This window comes from Taudactylus pleione, unplaced genomic scaffold, assembly GCF_031769625.1.
Source record: "Taudactylus pleione unplaced genomic scaffold, aTauple2 ptg000026l, whole genome shotgun sequence".
Classification (NCBI taxonomy): domain Eukaryota; kingdom Metazoa; phylum Chordata; class Amphibia; order Anura; family Myobatrachidae; genus Taudactylus; species Taudactylus pleione.
In genome coordinates, this window is record NW_028284428.1 from 2,117,758 (window position 1) to 2,135,313 (window position 17,556).

Here is a 17,556-nt window from a genome sequence, read left to right on the forward strand (position 1 = left end):
TATGGAAGACAACCTAGAAGGTTGATTCATCATGAGTGGCAGTAACAGGCACCACGATAACCAAACCTAGTGCAGTTTGTAGACCACATGCATGAGAGTTTACTTAAGATAGCTCCATTAGTGCAAAAACATCTAAAAGAGGCACACGAAATTCTACTAAGGGACAAGGATCTGGTGCTGCTACCTATGCAAAATTAGCAAATACTTTGCCATTAAGGCCAGGTAAACTCTCTGCCCCATCAACCAGATAGGAGAAAAGGTGAGCAAATGTACCACGTCAAACTTATTTAACTTATAGAGTAATGTGAAAAGCCAAGTACCATTGGGTTATGTTTAAATAAAGAAAACCCAAGTACTATTGGGTTATGGCTGAGAAATGTAAAGTCCTATACGGTCATATTTGTCCTAAGGCCAAAGAGACCAGGGTCATCTGTTCCATGACATTCCTATATAATAGAGCATAATATTGTTATTCGTCCTGGTGTGATTGCAAACCAGAAGCTGTGTAAGGGTACCGGAGACTAGGCAGGTGGCCATAAATGAGGATATTGATAAAGTGATTCAGTTGAGTTTGATACAACTAAGTGGTCTAGTCAAATGTTGATGGTAGCCGGCTGATCTAATAGGCAGATGGTCTGTGTTAGATTAGTGCTAGGGATTGCCAGAAAAACTGAATTGTTTTTAAGCTAGACAATAAAACAGTAAGCAGTTATACGATACCTGTAATAGTTTGTTAGTGCCATCTTGGAGGAGCTAATATCATAATATATACAATAAACTGATCCGGATATTTGCTTCAGTGGTTCTGACCTTGTAGTTGATCGATTATAATAAATGTTTAAAATCAATTATCTCGTTTTATTTTGTTGTTATTAAATGGTATTTCAAATTATTGCCTGCAGTTGAATAAAATTCTAAATGAGATGAGCACGATCTACAGTACCGAAACTGTATGCAGTCCGGATGGATCAACCTGCCATGCCTTTGAACCAGGTATATTATATTACTAAATTGTCCTTCCTGGAGGATCCATCTAGTTATCTGGCATCTGATGCTGCAAAACTATAAGCTAAAGGGACATGGCCTTATGTAGTCACATTAATAGGTCATAAACTGATTTTGTCATAAACAATTTTATGTTTCAAATTTCAATACATCTGAAGAAAAAAATTAAATATACAGTTTGCCTAAATAGATGTTGAAAACTTTATGTTGGTGAAAAACAATTGTCAAAACAAAGCCACAGGTACCTTACAGTTGACGATCACCAGAGAGTCATTAAAGTAACTGACACTTTCTGAATAAAAATCTTACAGTTCAGTGACTTGAAAGACGGCTGTGAAAAAGGATAGTAAAGAAGTTAACTAAAACTATTAAAGATCAGGCTCCCATACTCAGAGATGCCCGATCCAATGCTTGGTAGCACTGGGCTCCTCCAGGCACTCCTTGCCAGTGAGTACCAGATGAATTAAAAAAATTTAAAATATAGTGGGAGATATATCAGACCTTCACAAGAGATAAAGTGGAGAAGTTGTCCATAGAAAATAATGAGCTTCTAACTCTCATTTTATAGATTGTACTAGATAAATGATAACTAGAAGCTGACTGGTAGCTATGGATAACTTCTCCACTTTATCTCTCTTGAAGGTTAGATTAACCCGATTCACACTCGGGATGGGCGTGTGAACAAAATTCTGGGGGCGACCCGGCATACAGATCTGAAAGGGGTATCAGTGTTGGTACCTAAGGAGAATTACAAACTAACTGTGCCACCTCAGCGTAACTAAACTAAAACTGCCCACCCTTAGTATAATACATAAATAGATTTGCCCCCTTATTAATATAAAGATGTGTGCCACCTTATGAATATAAAAATATATATGTTCCCACTTTTGAATAATAAAAAAGATTGCCTCCTTTAGAAGAATAAAAAATCTGTGCTGCCTTAGTACGAGTATATATATATATATATATATATATATATAAACTCCAAAATGATCCGGCACTCGCTGTAAATAATTAATGAATACTTGCTCCGATGCCTTCCTTACCGAAGAACAGGGTCCTCGCTACATAAACAACATATCAGGCGGCACTAAGAGACCATGTAGGTAAATTTAAAAAAAAGAGCAATATGGTTTATTGCATCAAAATCATCATCAACGTTTCGGCGCAACACGTCCCTTCATCAGGATGTCAAGAACAACAAGATATGACAAACATTTACATTTAAATACCTTACCCCACTTGGCGGACAGGTCCAGTGGGGTAAGGTATTTAAATGTAAATATATATATACTAAGGCTAGTAAAAAAGATTGCCTCCTTTAGAAGAAGAAAAAAATCTGTGCTGCCTTAGTATATATATATATATATATCTATATATATATATATATATATATATATATATATATATATATATTGTGACAGTCAGATTAGGGGTTCCTCTCCTGGGTAGAGGACTCCTTCCTTACATACACAGCAGCTGGGAAATAGTACGCCAGACTGGATTCGAGTACAAGTTGGTCGGCGCCAGTCTTTATTGTGCAAAACAGAAATAACATAAAGAAATCATAAACGTAAATCCTAGCCCTGGCTGGGCTCTAACTTTACAGGTGGTTCCCTCACTACAAGAACCTGGCAGGGCCTAATGCCCTCACCAGCAACAAGGCACAGCACAGTACTCACAAATAGGTTTTTTCAAGTGTCTCTGAGCAAACTCCCTGCCTGCTCTCCCAGGTGAGACACTCAGCCCTATACACACTAGGCTTATATTGGCCACTCTCAGGTGGAAACCCTAACAAGCCTGTTACCAGGCTGCGAGAACCAAAACCTGGAGTGGCCGTGGGTGGAGCCCTCCCTCTCCTCTCACCCACAACCCCCAGGTCCCAAACCGGCTTTTCAAAAAGCCGAGACTCAAGCCTGCTACACTGCAGACTTTCTCCTGTGGATTTAAAACACATAAGACAGGAATCTGGGATAAATGTACCTGCCACAGACCACTTTACCAGTGATCCTATCACATATCTCCCCCCTTTGTTTCGACCTATGGGGCGGAACAACTGAAGCCCCCAAACAATGAACGCGTGACAACGCGTCTGCATTAAACAACAGGCCCCCTGGCCTGTGTTCCACTGAAAATTTAAAAGTTTGTAACGCCAAGAACCATCTCGTAATTCTCGCACTACTGTCCTTATTTTCGGACATCCACTTCACAGGGGCATGGTCAGTGATCAATTTGAACTTTCTTCCAACCAAGTAGTACCTGAGAGCCCCTAACACCCACTTTATGGCCAACGCCTCCTTCTCCACTGTGGCATCGGGTAGGCATCGAATATTGAAACACTGTTCAACTTTCGGAAGTCATTGCAGAAACGCACACTCCCGTCGGGCTTTGGAATCAACACAATGGGACTTGACCATTCATTATGTGATACTTCAATAACCCCTAACTCTAGCATATTTTTAATTTCTTTCGACACCGATTCTCTTGGTGCTTCTGGTAACCTATAGGGCTTTAGATTAACTTTAACCCCTGGGTCAGTGATTGTGTCATGTTTAATGACCAAGGTTTTCCCAGGTATGTCAGAGAACAGCACCCTATTTCTGATCAGAAACTCCTTGACCTCTCATTGTTGAATTGCCGACAGGGTTTTTGCCACTGTCACTTCGGGAACTAAGGGCCCTGGATTTACTGGAGGGGCTCGGATGGTCGACGGTACCGTTCTATCTTTCCAGGGCTTTAACAGGTTTATATGGTATACCTGTTCCGGCTTTCTTTTCCCCGGCTGGTAAACTTTGTAATTGACCTGTCCCACTCTTTCTAAGATTTCAAAGGGCCCTTGCCATTTAGCCAAAAGTTTATTTTCCACTGTGGAACCAACACTAACACTCTGTCCCCAGGAGCAAAGCTGCGTAACCGAGCATTGCGGTTGTATACCCTCTGCTGTGCCTGTTGAGCCTGTTCCACAACATCTTCCCCCTTCTTAGTCACCTGATATAACAAATCCTGACACATTGCCATGTGGGGATAGGACAAAGGACTATCAGGGTCTACGGGTTTACCATCAACTACTTTTACATTCTCCCTGGCTTTTACCAAAGTAGGGTCATTCAACTGCTCCACGGCAAAGACCTCTCTTCTGACCTCTAAATCAGGCAGACGATCAACTGGCCCAAAAACACTTCCCACCTCAATGGGAGGCACATCAGTTGGAGGGCCACCGTCACGCTCCGCATTCTCTAGTTCGCCAATCATAGTAGAAAAAGGGAATAACTCTGACTCAGAAGAAACTCCCTCCTCCACTACATCGACAACCTTCTCAAATGGATCGGGGTTGTTCACTTCTGGAACAAAACGGCTTTCCCACAACTTCCAGAAGTGAGCAAAGTCTTTCCCCAATATTGCATCGTACATCAGACCAGGCACCAAACCCACAGAAACTATAGCAGAACCACATGGTGTCTCGATGTTCACCTCGGCAGTAACATAATATCGAGTATCCCCATGTATGCAGGTCACACCAACAGTTTTCCCCTTACGCCTCAAGGGGTTCACCAGCTCAGCTTTCATAAGTGTCACCAAGCTACCAGAGTCTAACAGTGCCTCTACTCGGTTGCCATCTACAGTGAGTACACACATGTGCTTATCAGTCTCAGCCTGCCGGTCAGCCGTACAGGCTGTCTGTGCAAAGAAAGACGCCCTGCGGTAGACATGAGCAGTATCACATTGCATAGGTTCAGTTGTAAGTGAACAATTAGCGGCAATATGGCCGAAGTCACCACACCGGAAACACTGAGTCATATTAATGTCTAGTCGTTTACGGGGCAAGAACCTTCCTGGCCTGGCAGGCCTGTCTCCAGGTTCTACACCCTCAGTCTTAGGTACATTCCACCGCCCAGCACCCTTCTCCCCTGGAACAGTCTTACCAGTGTCTGTGGGAGTTCGCCGGTGCGCCATCGGGGCTCGGTGGGGCATACTCCTCAGCTCCTCAGCCGCCACGTACCTCTTCACCAGCTCGACCAACTGGTCCGCGGACTTAGGGTCTGCATGGCTCACCCACTTGCGCAGAGTCACAGGTAATGATCGCAGGTACCGTCCATCACGACCCTTTCCACGATCTGTGGTCCCGTCAGCGTCTCGGGCTGTAACCATTTTGAGGACAGATGGACGAGGTCATGCATCTGTGAACGTGGAGGCTTGTCCATATGGAACTCCCAGCGGTGGACCCGTTGGGCACGAACAAAGGTGGTGGGAGGACCAGTAGTAACATCTCTGGGCCGGGCGACCAGGTGCTGTACCACCTCTCTTATGGCCTGGCTGTTTTCCGCTAAGGCCTGGCGGGTTTCCTCAATGGCGACCTGTTGTTGCCTGATAGATTCCTGCTGAAGTTTGTTCATCTCCTGCTGAGCTGCTGTAGCTTGGAGCAAGGCCTTAATAATGTCCCCCATTTTGTCCTGGGGTGTAGGTTGGAAGCTGAACCTTGCCTCTCTGAGCATTGGCTGACGCCTCCTCTATGGGACTCCAAGGACACAGCGTTATTTCCACACTCACAAATTGGGTGTCTGTCCCTTTAATTTTTAAACGGAAAGTTTTCCTCTTGCTGCAACTTCAGTGTGTGTGGGTACCCGCATTCTCCACCATATTGTGACACAGTCAGATTAGGGGTTCCTCTCCTGGGTAGAGGACTCCTTCCTTACACACACAGCAGCTGGGAAATAGTACGCCAGACTGGATTCGAGTACAAGCTGGTCGGTGCCAGTCTTTATTGTGCAAAACAGAAATAACATAAAGAAATCATAAACGTAAATCCTAGCCCTGGCTGGGCTCTAACTTTACAGGTGGTTCCCTCACTACAAGAACCTGGCAGGGCCTAATGCCCTCACCAGCAACAAGGCACAGCACAGTACTCACAAATAGGTTTTTTCAAGTGTCTCTGAGCACACTCCCTGCCTGCTCTCCCAGGTGAGACACTCAGCCCTATACACACTAGGCTTATATTGGCCACCCTCAGGTGGAAACCCTAACAAGCCTGTTACCAGGCTGCGAGAACCAAAACCTGGAGTGGCCGTGGGTGGAGCCCTCCCTCTCCTCTCACCCACAACCCCCAGGTCCCAAACCGGCTTTTCAAAAAGCCGACACTCAAGCCTGCTACACTGCAGACTTTCTCCTGGGGATTTAAAACACATAAGACAGGAATCTGGGATAAATGTACCTGCCACAGATCACTTTACCAGTGATCCTATCACAATATATATATATATAAATATATATATATATATATATATACTGTATACACTAAGGGCCTGATTCAGAGCCGCTCGTAAGCGGCCTCTCGTTCGCTCCGAGCGATGTTTGCCCAACTGCGCATGCGTACGGATCATTATACGCATGCGCGAACCAGTCAGTGCAGTCGAAATTCATGTGCTCGCAAAATAGCGAATGCCTGATAATTTGAGTGACAGAATGAGGCGTATGTGGGTGGTAACAGGGGAAGGTGCTTGAAAACGGGGAGTGGAGATCAGAACGCAGGCGTGCTTAAAGGTCAAAACGGGCGTTTTATAGGTGTGCATAATTAAAACAGCAGCGTCATTGACCACGTCACTGGGTTATTTTATAGCCAGAACTGCTCGCAAGATTGTGGTAGCAAAAACCAACCACAAGAATAGCGAGCAGTTCATACGCTGGTCGATGTACTCGATTAATCTAATAAATAGCGGACATGACGTAGGATGCGAGCGGCCAGGGGGCGTATTTTTCCAAAAAACGACCGCAAGTTTTGTTCGCTGGTTCAGACCTAGAGGCGTGAACAGACCGCAAAGAGTGAATGGTTCATTTGAATAGCCACCCCTATTTTCTGGACGAGCGAGCGCTAATTGCGTCCGGCTCTGAATCAGGCCCTAAGGCAGCACAGATTTAGTACATATATGTATTATATATATATATATATATATACATACTAGGGCTGCTCCTCACCTCTGGGGGGAATTGAGTGTGTTGTGTTATGCGCCGGCCACTAGATGGTGCCTGACGGAGCAATTCATTTGTCGCTCCATTCAGGCGCATATTTCTACTCACAGCCCCCTGAACTGGCGAGCAGAAGTGACCAAAAAGTTACCCGTTTGAGCGATCAATTCACGGGTGCGATAATGTCCCGTAATTCTGACGGGCTGCTAACTAGTTGCAAGTAAATACTTACTTAATAAGTGCAATTTACTATTTCTAGTATTATAGTGGCCATATTTTTAATCGCTAGTTCAATAGTCATAATTACTTGGAATCTTCTTCCGTTCTTGAACAAAATAATGTACGATATCATACATGAAGCGAATGGATGACCTGGAGCTACCAGCCATAATATCTGCTAAGCACAGTCTACAGTACTTAATAGACGTACAACCTATTGGGAGTGTTCTTTCAATCATGAGAGAGGAAAGAATTGCTAAACCTGAAGAAGTAGGCACATATATTTATCTCGTGAAATACCTCTTTTAAATTCAGATAAAATTTTCCGTTCTTAATCTAAAACATAATTATGTGAGTTTTGATTGCAATCCACCAGCTAGAATGTTATATGAAAAAGAAATAAATTGATATCATCTGAATTCATTACAATCTGATGTCCAATAAAAAAAAAATAAGCAAAGTATTTTACTATTGCAAACACAGGATTGGATGGTATAATGTTGGAGAGCACTGATTATGACGAAAGACTTTGGGTATGGGAAGGCTGGAGAGTAAACGCCGGAAAAAAGATGAGAAAACTTTATGAAGAATATGTAGATTTGGAAAACGAGGCTGCTAAACTAAATGGTGAGAAATCATGTATAATATTGTGTATAACTGAATGGATATTCTGAAAAATATTTATGCCCTATTTACTGCGTATTTTATGTATTTATTGCATGTCCCAATATGTGTGCTAACTATTGTTAGATCTAGTTTTTAAAGCTTACAGTATAAAATAGAGAAAACTTCTAAATCCATAAAAAATTGCCATTTTCGCAAGATTTAGGGATTTTCTCTATCATTTCTTGGCTATCACTGTATCTGGTCATTGCAAGGACACTCTTGATAGCTTTGTTATTTACGGTATATTTATGAAGGAATAATATCCGCCAATTGTCCTGTTATGCAGAATATTGTGGCAATAGTTACAAAAGGAACTTGAATCAACAAACATTCTGTGCATGCCTTGTACCTGTAGGTGCGCCTATCTAACCAAGGGAGTCAAGAGACTGTACAACATATTTATTAATGTATATTTACAGGATATATCCTAAAAAAAACCATTTTGCTGGGTTACCCACAAATATTAAGGATCCCCAGGATGTTAGAAGGAGGGGCCGCAGGACCTCCATTTCAACTAGCAGAAGCAGCTCCCCCTCAATATATATGTGTGTATATATATTAAACTGGTGATGATAATCCTTTGGTACACAGGCCCTGATTCAGAGCCGGATGCTCTGACAGAGCGCTCGCTCTGAATCAGGGCCGTCCTTCCTAATTTTAGAGCGGCCTCCAGGCCGCTCGCATAGCTGTGGGTGACCACCCACAGCTATAGCGAGCGGCCAAAAAGATGGTCGCGATGGTCAAGACCATCGCGACCATCGCGCTTGCGACGAGACCCTTGTGGTAGGGTCTCGTTGCCGCAAGCCCTGGAGTGCTTTCGGCTCTATCAGGTAGGCGTTCCCATGGGAATGCCTCTGTCTGGGCAGCCATGCCCCCGGCACGCCCACCAAAGGGGGCATGCTGTCACTGACCATCGACAGCACGCCCCCTTTGTAGCGAGACCCATAGCGATGGCTTGCCCATCGTTATCCGGGTCTCGCGCATGCGCACGACATAGCCGGGTCCATCGGCCCAGGGCGCATGTTCAGAGTTAGGTTCAGCTAACTTGATCTTGGGTGGGATGCATCAAGCATCGCATTTTGGATGTGATGCGTCAATGATCGCATGCATAACGGTATATGGTAACGCCATATGGATGTACATTTAAACAAAGGACAGCTCTCCCGATAAAACCTGTCAGCCAGCACATGCTCGAGCCGCGTGGGACCCTGGGAGGGATGGAACTATTGGATCCCTCTCAGAGACAGTTCTGAAAAGAAGACCACAGGCTTCTATTAGGCAACCTACCCATTGTGAGTAACACTGTCCCTATTCCAGGGATAGTCTGTCTTAGTCCTATCATTAGACATTTCTCAATTTCACAAGCCCATTCATGGTTTACTGGGCAGGATGCATCTATGCAGATTTTATAGAGGTTTGGCTGCTTCCCGCATATGCACCAAGCTCCAGAATGCGATATACTCCTGGGCTTGAATGTGGTGGGCAAAGATATCTTTAGGGGCTTTGATGCAGTGGGCAAAGCTTATGGGCTTCTTATTATATCCCAGCACCCCCCTAAGGGGGGCATCACTTGACGCATACACAGAAGGTTTCCTGGGTCATAAACCCAGAGGACCTATCACAAAGGGCAGCTCTCACTGGGGGGGAGATGTACTAAGCTCTGAAAAGTGATAAACTGGAGAGTGATAAACGACCAGCCACTCAGCTACCAACAGTCATGTTACAGGCTGTGGGGTCTATTTACTAAGCAGTCTTAGGAGACAGAGTGAAAAGTGATAAGGTGCCAGCCAATCAGCTCCCAACTGTCATTTTTCAAACACAGCCTGTGAGATGGCAGTTAGGAACGGATTGGCTGGCACCTTATCACTTTTCACCCTGTCTCCTAACACTGCTTAGTAAATAGACCCCTGTATTTGAAAAATGACAGTTAGGAGCTGAGTGGCTGGTGGTTTATCACTCTCCACTTTATCACTTTACATCTGGCCCTGGGAGAGTTGTCTTTTGTGATTTTTTTCAAGCATACAGCATTAATAAACACCGTTATGCTTGCAATGAGTGGCGGGATGCATCGCATTCAAAATGCAAAGGGTCATGCATCCTGTCCACAAACTTTTAAACATAAACATACAGTACTTGAAAAAATATCTGCTGATTTCTAATGTAAAAATAAAGTGTAAATATATCCTGAATTGAAATTCTTCTTTGTACTTTGTGCCCTCATCAGGTTATGAAGACTACGGAGATTATTGGAGAGGAAATTATAAAACGCAAGCCACAGGAAAATATGCGTACAATGGAACTGATTTAATTAATGATGTGGAAGACACATTTCAAAGGGTATTAATTTGTGATGAGTACACCAGCGCTCATTTACCCTACCAAATGCTTCGGAAGCAGCTGGGCACAGAGTTGTCCAAGCTCAGAAAGGGGGTGATATGACTAAGTAGTTGTGCCTAGCGCTAACCTTTTGACTGTCTGTACATATCTAATGGTGGTATGTTGTATCTTCCAGGGATCTCTCCACACACTATGCACAACTGTTTCCCCCCACCTCCCGGTGCTCCGTGCTCACACACACTGGGCACGGAGCACCGGGAGGTGAGGGGAAACAGTTGTGCATAGCGTGTGGAGAGATCCCTGGAAGATACAACATACCACCACTAGATACGTACAGACAGTCAAAAGGTTAGCGCTAGGCACAATTACTTTAGTCATATCACCACATTTCAAAAGGTATCTGAACGGAGAAGAGAGACAAAATTGTTAGTTATACTGTATGTGCCATTAGGAGTTGTGCCAGAATATAAATATAATGTATTTATTGTGAATTAAAGAGACCTGGCTAGGCAGAATTTGTACTGTCTGCCAGACTGAATATACTTGAAGAGCACCTGCCAACAACATAGTGAAGGCAGCCATTGTATATTGGTCAAGGTGACGTTCTCAGCGGTATTTTTGGACTGAGTAAATTGATATGCCCCATTTTCATAAATGCCGATTTAGCACAAAAATGTTGTCTTTTTGCCTTTGTTTGTCTTATATGGTCTATACAAACTAATGTATTTTGAATTCTAAAAACCCAGCATAATTACAGCACTATATTTATGTTTAACAAGATTTTAAAGTGATATTTTTTAATTTAAGATTGTCGGTATAATATGATTACTGTCAACTTTTATGTCTTTGACCGCAATTTCAGATCCTTCCTCTCTACAAGCAACTACATGCATATGTGAGAGGCAATTTGCAGAAACATTACGGTTCTGATCGCATTAGTTCTACAGGATGCCTTCCTGCCCATTTGCTTGGTAAATTGTTATTACAAAGATATTTTAGAATTGTGTATATTAATAAATTATAACCCTGCAAGTTAAAGCAGCCATTACACAAAGCCATTCCCTTCTTTAAGCTAAATCAATTTTAAGTATGTAATTTTTCTAAACTGTCCTCTTCTAAATCATCTTTTTTTCAAAAACTCTCTGTAGGGCAGACAGGTATGGTTGCTATTTACTCAGACACATAATCACAGCTCTTAGCAGGTCATGTGATAGCAGAGGAGGAGGAGGGTGAGCATTCACATACACAATCCACAGAGCAGATTGAGCTCAGAGGTGTATTCCAAAGGCCCTCAGCTCACTACAGAATATTACTGTGGCTAAAAAAATAGAAATCTCCACGCGTCTAGATCACACTTCAGATTTAGAGTCTATGGGGTATATTTACTAAAGTGAGAGTTTTTAGAAGTGGAGATGTTGCCCATAGCAACCAATCAGATTCTACTTAACATTTAACTAGCTCCTTCTAGAAGATAATAGCTAGAATCTGATTGGTTGCTAATGGCAACATCTCCATTTCTATAAACTCTCACTTTAGTAAATTTACCCCTATATCTGCTGCAGTTAAAAAAGAGGTGTTGCCAACCTCACAAACCACAAAGCTGGTTGCATTTTATTATTTTAATTAGGTTATATCAGCACAGTTAAATTGTGTTGTTTCTTATGTGACTATGTCTGGCATGCTAGTCATATGACACTGTGCAAACACTGCTGAATTATAAATGGGTAATAGCAGCTTGAAGAACAAGCCAAGGAAATGTGGTTAATCAAATTTAACGATTTATTTTATAGTCTGCCATGTATTTATGTTTTGTCTGTTTTTTTTGTAATGGGATTTGTGATTTAACATTGCATTAAAAATAGGTAATCAATCTTTTTTGTTATTTTGATTTTTTTTTTGTCTTGCTAGGTGATATGTGGGGAAGATTTTGGACAAATTTGTATCCTCTAGCAATCCCCTATCCGGACAGAGAAAGTATTGATGTTACTCCTACCATGATTTCTCAGGTAATGTTTGGGGATAAAACAAAAAAAGGATAAAAAAAACCAAAATAAAGAAGCATTTTAATACTTATAGGATAAATGGGAATATCCAATCACTTACAATGATAGATTAATCAGATGTGCCATAAAATGTGGTCAACATTTTCACAACCATATTGTTTTCACACAGCTAGGCCACAACATTGTTGGATTGTATTAGAACATTTTAATGCACAAATATAAAACATAGTGCAACTGGTTTTGGTGTGTTTGCTATAATTAAATGGAAAAGACAATCATATAATATACATATATAATATACATCAAGCAGAGACCAGTTCCAAAAAAGAAATCCAGAAATTTGTATCACAAATTTTTACAAAAAGAAAAGGAATTATTCAAATATCTTTTAAAATAATAATGTATGTTTGACATACAAGCTTCATTATTTAATTACATTTATTCTTCAGTCAGAGGAGGATAAATATCAAATATTCTTAAGAGAGTAGGGAGTAAATTTACTAAGATTCGAATCTCATCAAGTTTTTTTTTTTCAACTCGATTAGCATTGCCGAAACTCGGGTGATTTGAGGCTCCTAAAACTCACAAATTTACAAAGAAGTGAGTTTAGCTGAGAGTGAGTTGGCCGATGGTGAAGCAGATCGAGTTTTTTCCCCCGAGTAGAAAGTTTTGAAGGAGATTACTCACCCGAGATCGCAGTGTTTTCTCTCTGCAAAACTCTCCTGAGCAAGCAACCTGTATCAGTGAGATATGTGAAGGCTGCTTGTGTGTTGTAGTTGTAAAAAACGGGTAACATTTGTAAAAGAATGGATGTATAAAAGCATAACCAGGCCCCAGGACTGCTTAGCCAGTCCTGCTTCCTAAAATACCGGGGGGAAAAACATGTAGGGTTCCACCATTGTTTAGGAACCAGCACCTGGCTGCAGTGCCAGTCCTGGTTTTAAATATAGGGGGAAAAAAATGCATAGGGATCCCCCTACATTTAAAACTAGCACCGGACCCAAACCAACCGGGGTGTAATGCCACAGCCAGGAGACCCTATCTCCGGGTCTCCATGGCCAAAGAATTCGCAACCCAAGCCGATGAGCCCAAGCCGGGGATCTCAGTGGTCCCCCTCTCCCGAAACCCCAGGCTTGGGCTGAAGCCCGGGGCTCTTCCCTGCACCCCTGGGCTGTGGGCATGGTGGTAATAATGTGGTAAATAGTTGAAAACTATTTTACAGTGGTACTACAGGTGTCAGCATGCCTGCCCTTTTGCATTTGTGGAAAAACAAGTGCCAGCAGGCGACCAGCACCCATACCTGCACTGTGAAATAAATAGTTAAAAAACACAGTACACACACACCGTCTAAAGTAAAACTTTGTTACACACCTACCTATCTCACTCACACATACTTACTGGTTGCCTTGTCCCCATAGAATCCATTTAGAGTACCTGAAAACAAAATCCTATACTCACCTCCATTGTCGCGCTGGTCTCTGTAGCATCCAGGGGTCATGGCAAAATAAAAACACGGAACCCGATCCATATAATTACATTAGCGGTGTATGTGTGTGACCACATACACCGCTACCCGGCTCCTGACTGATCAGTGTGAACTGTCAGCAGCCACCAGCCAATCAGCGGCCGCTAACTGTAGAGCGGCCGCTGATTGGCTCCGGCTCCTGACTCACTGACCAGCCCACGTGGGAACTGTCAGGAGCCAGAACCAATCAGCGGCCACTCACAGGCAGTGTTCTCATGATAGTTTATAAATTCTCCTCTTGGTAAATTCCCAAATCCTATCTTCACTAGTGAAAAGTTACTCGAGTTTTGCCGATGGTGAAGTAAACAGAGTTTGCTAACTCTCCAGTATTTTCCCATAGCAAAGGAGATTTCTCTCCCGAGTTTGTCATTAGTAAATTTGTGAGTGGAAAAAAATGCCCAAACTCTTCAGAGATTGCTAACTAGGAGTGGATAAGTTGCTCATAGCAATCAGTTAGCTTTTACTGCACTTCATAAAAAAGAGAGAGAGAAAGAGAGGGAGAGCAAAATGTTATCTAGGCAGATATAGTAAGAAGGAGTGTGGGAGTGAGTAGGTTAACTACTTCTTTTAATATAATATTTTCGGAGCTTGATTGCGGGAGCATTCGCCATTTTCTTCCCTAAGGAATCCCGGGTTGCAAAAATCCTTTTGTACCCCTTCGCCCCTGTCTAGCTTCTTCCACTTCTTCTTCCGTTCATGCAGGCGCTCTAGCACTGCTAGTGAAGTAGCAGTGAAAGATCGCAGAGACAGCTGATTTTTGGATCAGCTTTCTCTGCACCAGAGCAATGTTGAATGCTCCGATGAATATGTATCCACTGAGTTGGATACTTAATTATCGGGCGGGCGTGGCCCTGCCCCCCGATAATTAACATGATGAATGGACCCCTCAGAGTTGTACTCTTATTAGCAACACTGCTGCATCTTTCTATGCAGCTACTGTGCAACAATATACTAATGCTGCAGGAGGAGTCTTGTGGAATTAGACGCCTTTTGCCTGCTTCTGTGATCCGGTGCTGTGTTCCGGGGACGCAGCATCAGAGTAACCTTAAGGCTACTCAGGATGGCCGATGTTTTCATGCAGCTGAAGCCAGTGGAGCTGCATACAAGGTCACTGACTTCAGCACGTCCAGAAAACTAAGCCAAACCGCCCCCTTTTTCTGGGGTGCTGTCTGTAGCTGCAACCTGTCAATCAAACTGCAGCGTCCAGGCACTGCGAGTGAGCTCACAGAAGGAGGTCTGTGCAGTACAGATCCTGCGCATATGCAGACCTTCAAACATTGCGGTTGTACAATTAACATGCAAACTGTCGGGTTTACATACAACTCTGAGAAAACCGCAATGTCATTTTGAGTTGGAACATAAAATTATTTTCAACTTTGATTTATATATAAAATATAACATATAACAAACACTTGCAAAGCTAGTTAGTAATGCATTGTGCTCTGAATTTCAGGGATGGACAGTGGATAGAATGTTTAAAGAAGCTGAAAAGTTTTTCGTGTCTGTCAACCTCTTCCCACTGCAACCAAACTTCTGGACAAACTCTATGCTGGAGGAGCCGGATGATGGAAGAAAAGTTGTGTGTCACCCAACAGCCTGGGATTTGGGTTTGGATGATTTTAGGTATATCTTAGATATCAAACAGTCAGAAATGACACTAAGCTGCAGAAGCATATGACTGCTATCATAAGCATTCCTATTGTTAAACAGGTGACAGATGCTTTACATTCCAGACTTGGAAAACTCTGCACTTTTGCAGCCCTATGGAAACCAATGGGGGCTGCGTTTTTGTGAAACTGGGAGATGGCAGCATATCTCTCCGATATCTGTTGCAGTCCCACATACAAGCATTCAGGGGTTCCTTGGTCTTTAGTGGTTTTGGGCATATCCCACAAATTTTTTTCGATAAATAGGCCCATAATATATTGCTACAAGGCACACAGCAGGAAAGTAAAATGCAGAATAATGTAGAATAATGGAGATGTCTACATTTTAATAAAAAGAAACATATTGCAAGTCAATAAGTAACATGCTGTAATCACATTCATTTGCAGTGATAATAAGTACATACAATTAAGTATATTTGTTTTTAGTCTTTTTTTGTTCTCAGATTAATGTGTATTGTGGAAAAAATAGCTTTGTAGAACGATGACCAGAACCATTCATCCTCTCTGATGCAGAGCTGTATGCAGAAGAGCATGCAGCACATGTTATTAGGGCCTGCACCGTGGGGCATGTGTAGGGGCATGAAATACACAATACAACATAGAAAAGGCATGTTATGCATGGAAAAGATAAATAGGTGGTATATGGAGATAACTTATGCAAGATTATGCATATAGCAGAACAGATGTGTAAGATGGAGGGCACAAACTGTCTGGAGGAACTGGGGGGGTTGCTAAGAAATTATTTCATAGGGTAATTAGCTCAGTAGAGGGGTTAGTGGTGCAGTGTTTAGGTGCTTAATAAGGGTCCACACGCAACATTCCTGATAAAAATTAAATAAATGGAGCTTTACTGTCAGAATTCAGGAGCAAAATGAGAAAAACCTTGTCCCCATTCAGAGCACTACCTCACTGCTTGAACCCTGATTAACAGGGCAGCTAGTCTGCAAAACATAATACAGTCTCATTCTTTACTCCTGTCTCTCACAGGTAAAGACACTGGCCTCCAGAAGCTGCTATAAATATAATTAGACTCTGATTGGTTGCTATGGGCAACAACACCACTAAATATCCATGCTTTAGTAAATATGCCCCAAAGTTTCTCTTGTGGTCCTCCCTGACACATGCAAGTATGGACACTGGCCTCCTGGCCTTCTCAGATTTAAGGCCCACTGGCCTGGCTTCCACAACCTCACCTGGGCTGTATACACACTTGTCTTCCCCAGTTCTTCTTGGACTGACTCCAATGGACAGCCATTAGGTGTGATCACACCTCCTTTTTCTTCCCTGTGTGGGCTGGTCCCTCCAGCCCCACACAGAATCCATGGCTCACTATCGTCACCTAGCTTCATCTTGCTATAATATATAGATGGAATTTGGAGACCTCGATGAAGACGCTTGCTAAGCTTTGACGGTGCCTGTTTCCCGCTCCGACAATGACAATCTGTGCAGTGGCGGAGTAGGAGAGATGCATGTGATATTATACAGGAAGGATTTTCTCCCCTATTGCTCCTCTCAGCATCCCTGCACTGTCTGTGCACCTCCTCTGCCAGGACTAGTTGTGCAAGGTGGTCAGCAGGAAGGAGCTTCATTAATGTAAATAGAAATTGCACAATGGAGGGTCAGCATGTAGTACCAGGTGTCTGCCGACATTGGGGCATGTCTGTGTGTATCCGGCACTCCCCGTGCATGTCTATGGCTGTGTGCCCACTTGCAAAGCTGAATGCATTCTAGTCCAATCTCCAATTACAACTGAAGGAGCATAAGTTGCCAGTAATGGAGCATGCTTACTAATACTGTGTTGACAGACTATGCCTTATTCATAAATCATTTGCCCTCCTGCTCCACGTTTCCGTCCTCCCTGAGCTCGCCTTAGGACACCTGCCTTACTGTTTGACAGGTGTATCACAACAGTCAAACTCCTCACCTGCAACTGTCCCTGGAGCAGGTTGAAAATACTGGTTGAGCCTCCCATATCCAAATATTCCAAAATATGTAATATTCTGAAATATGGAATTTTTGGAGCATGAGTGAGATAGTGACACCTTTGCTTTCTGATGGTTCAATGTACATGAACTTTGTTTAAAGTGTATATGAAACATAAATTAATTTTGCGTATGTTCACAAACTTTGTTTGATGCACAAAATTATTAAAATTATTGTGTACAATTACCTT

General features: G+C 42.7%; 1 protein-coding gene across 1 annotated transcript in view; it reads left to right on the forward strand.

Moving 5' to 3' along the window:
• Positions 1-17,556, forward strand: part of ACE2 (angiotensin converting enzyme 2) — an 84,067-nt gene that overhangs the window by 36,598 nt on the left and 29,913 nt on the right. The window contains exons 3-8 of the mRNA XM_088451487.1: positions 903-993; positions 7,669-7,812; positions 10,076-10,188; positions 11,051-11,159; positions 12,097-12,194; positions 15,170-15,339. Coding sequence (XP_088307613.1) covers positions 903-993; positions 7,669-7,812; positions 10,076-10,188; positions 11,051-11,159; positions 12,097-12,194; positions 15,170-15,339 — 725 coding nt within the window. The remainder of the gene's footprint in view (positions 1-902; positions 994-7,668; positions 7,813-10,075; positions 10,189-11,050; positions 11,160-12,096; positions 12,195-15,169; positions 15,340-17,556) is intronic.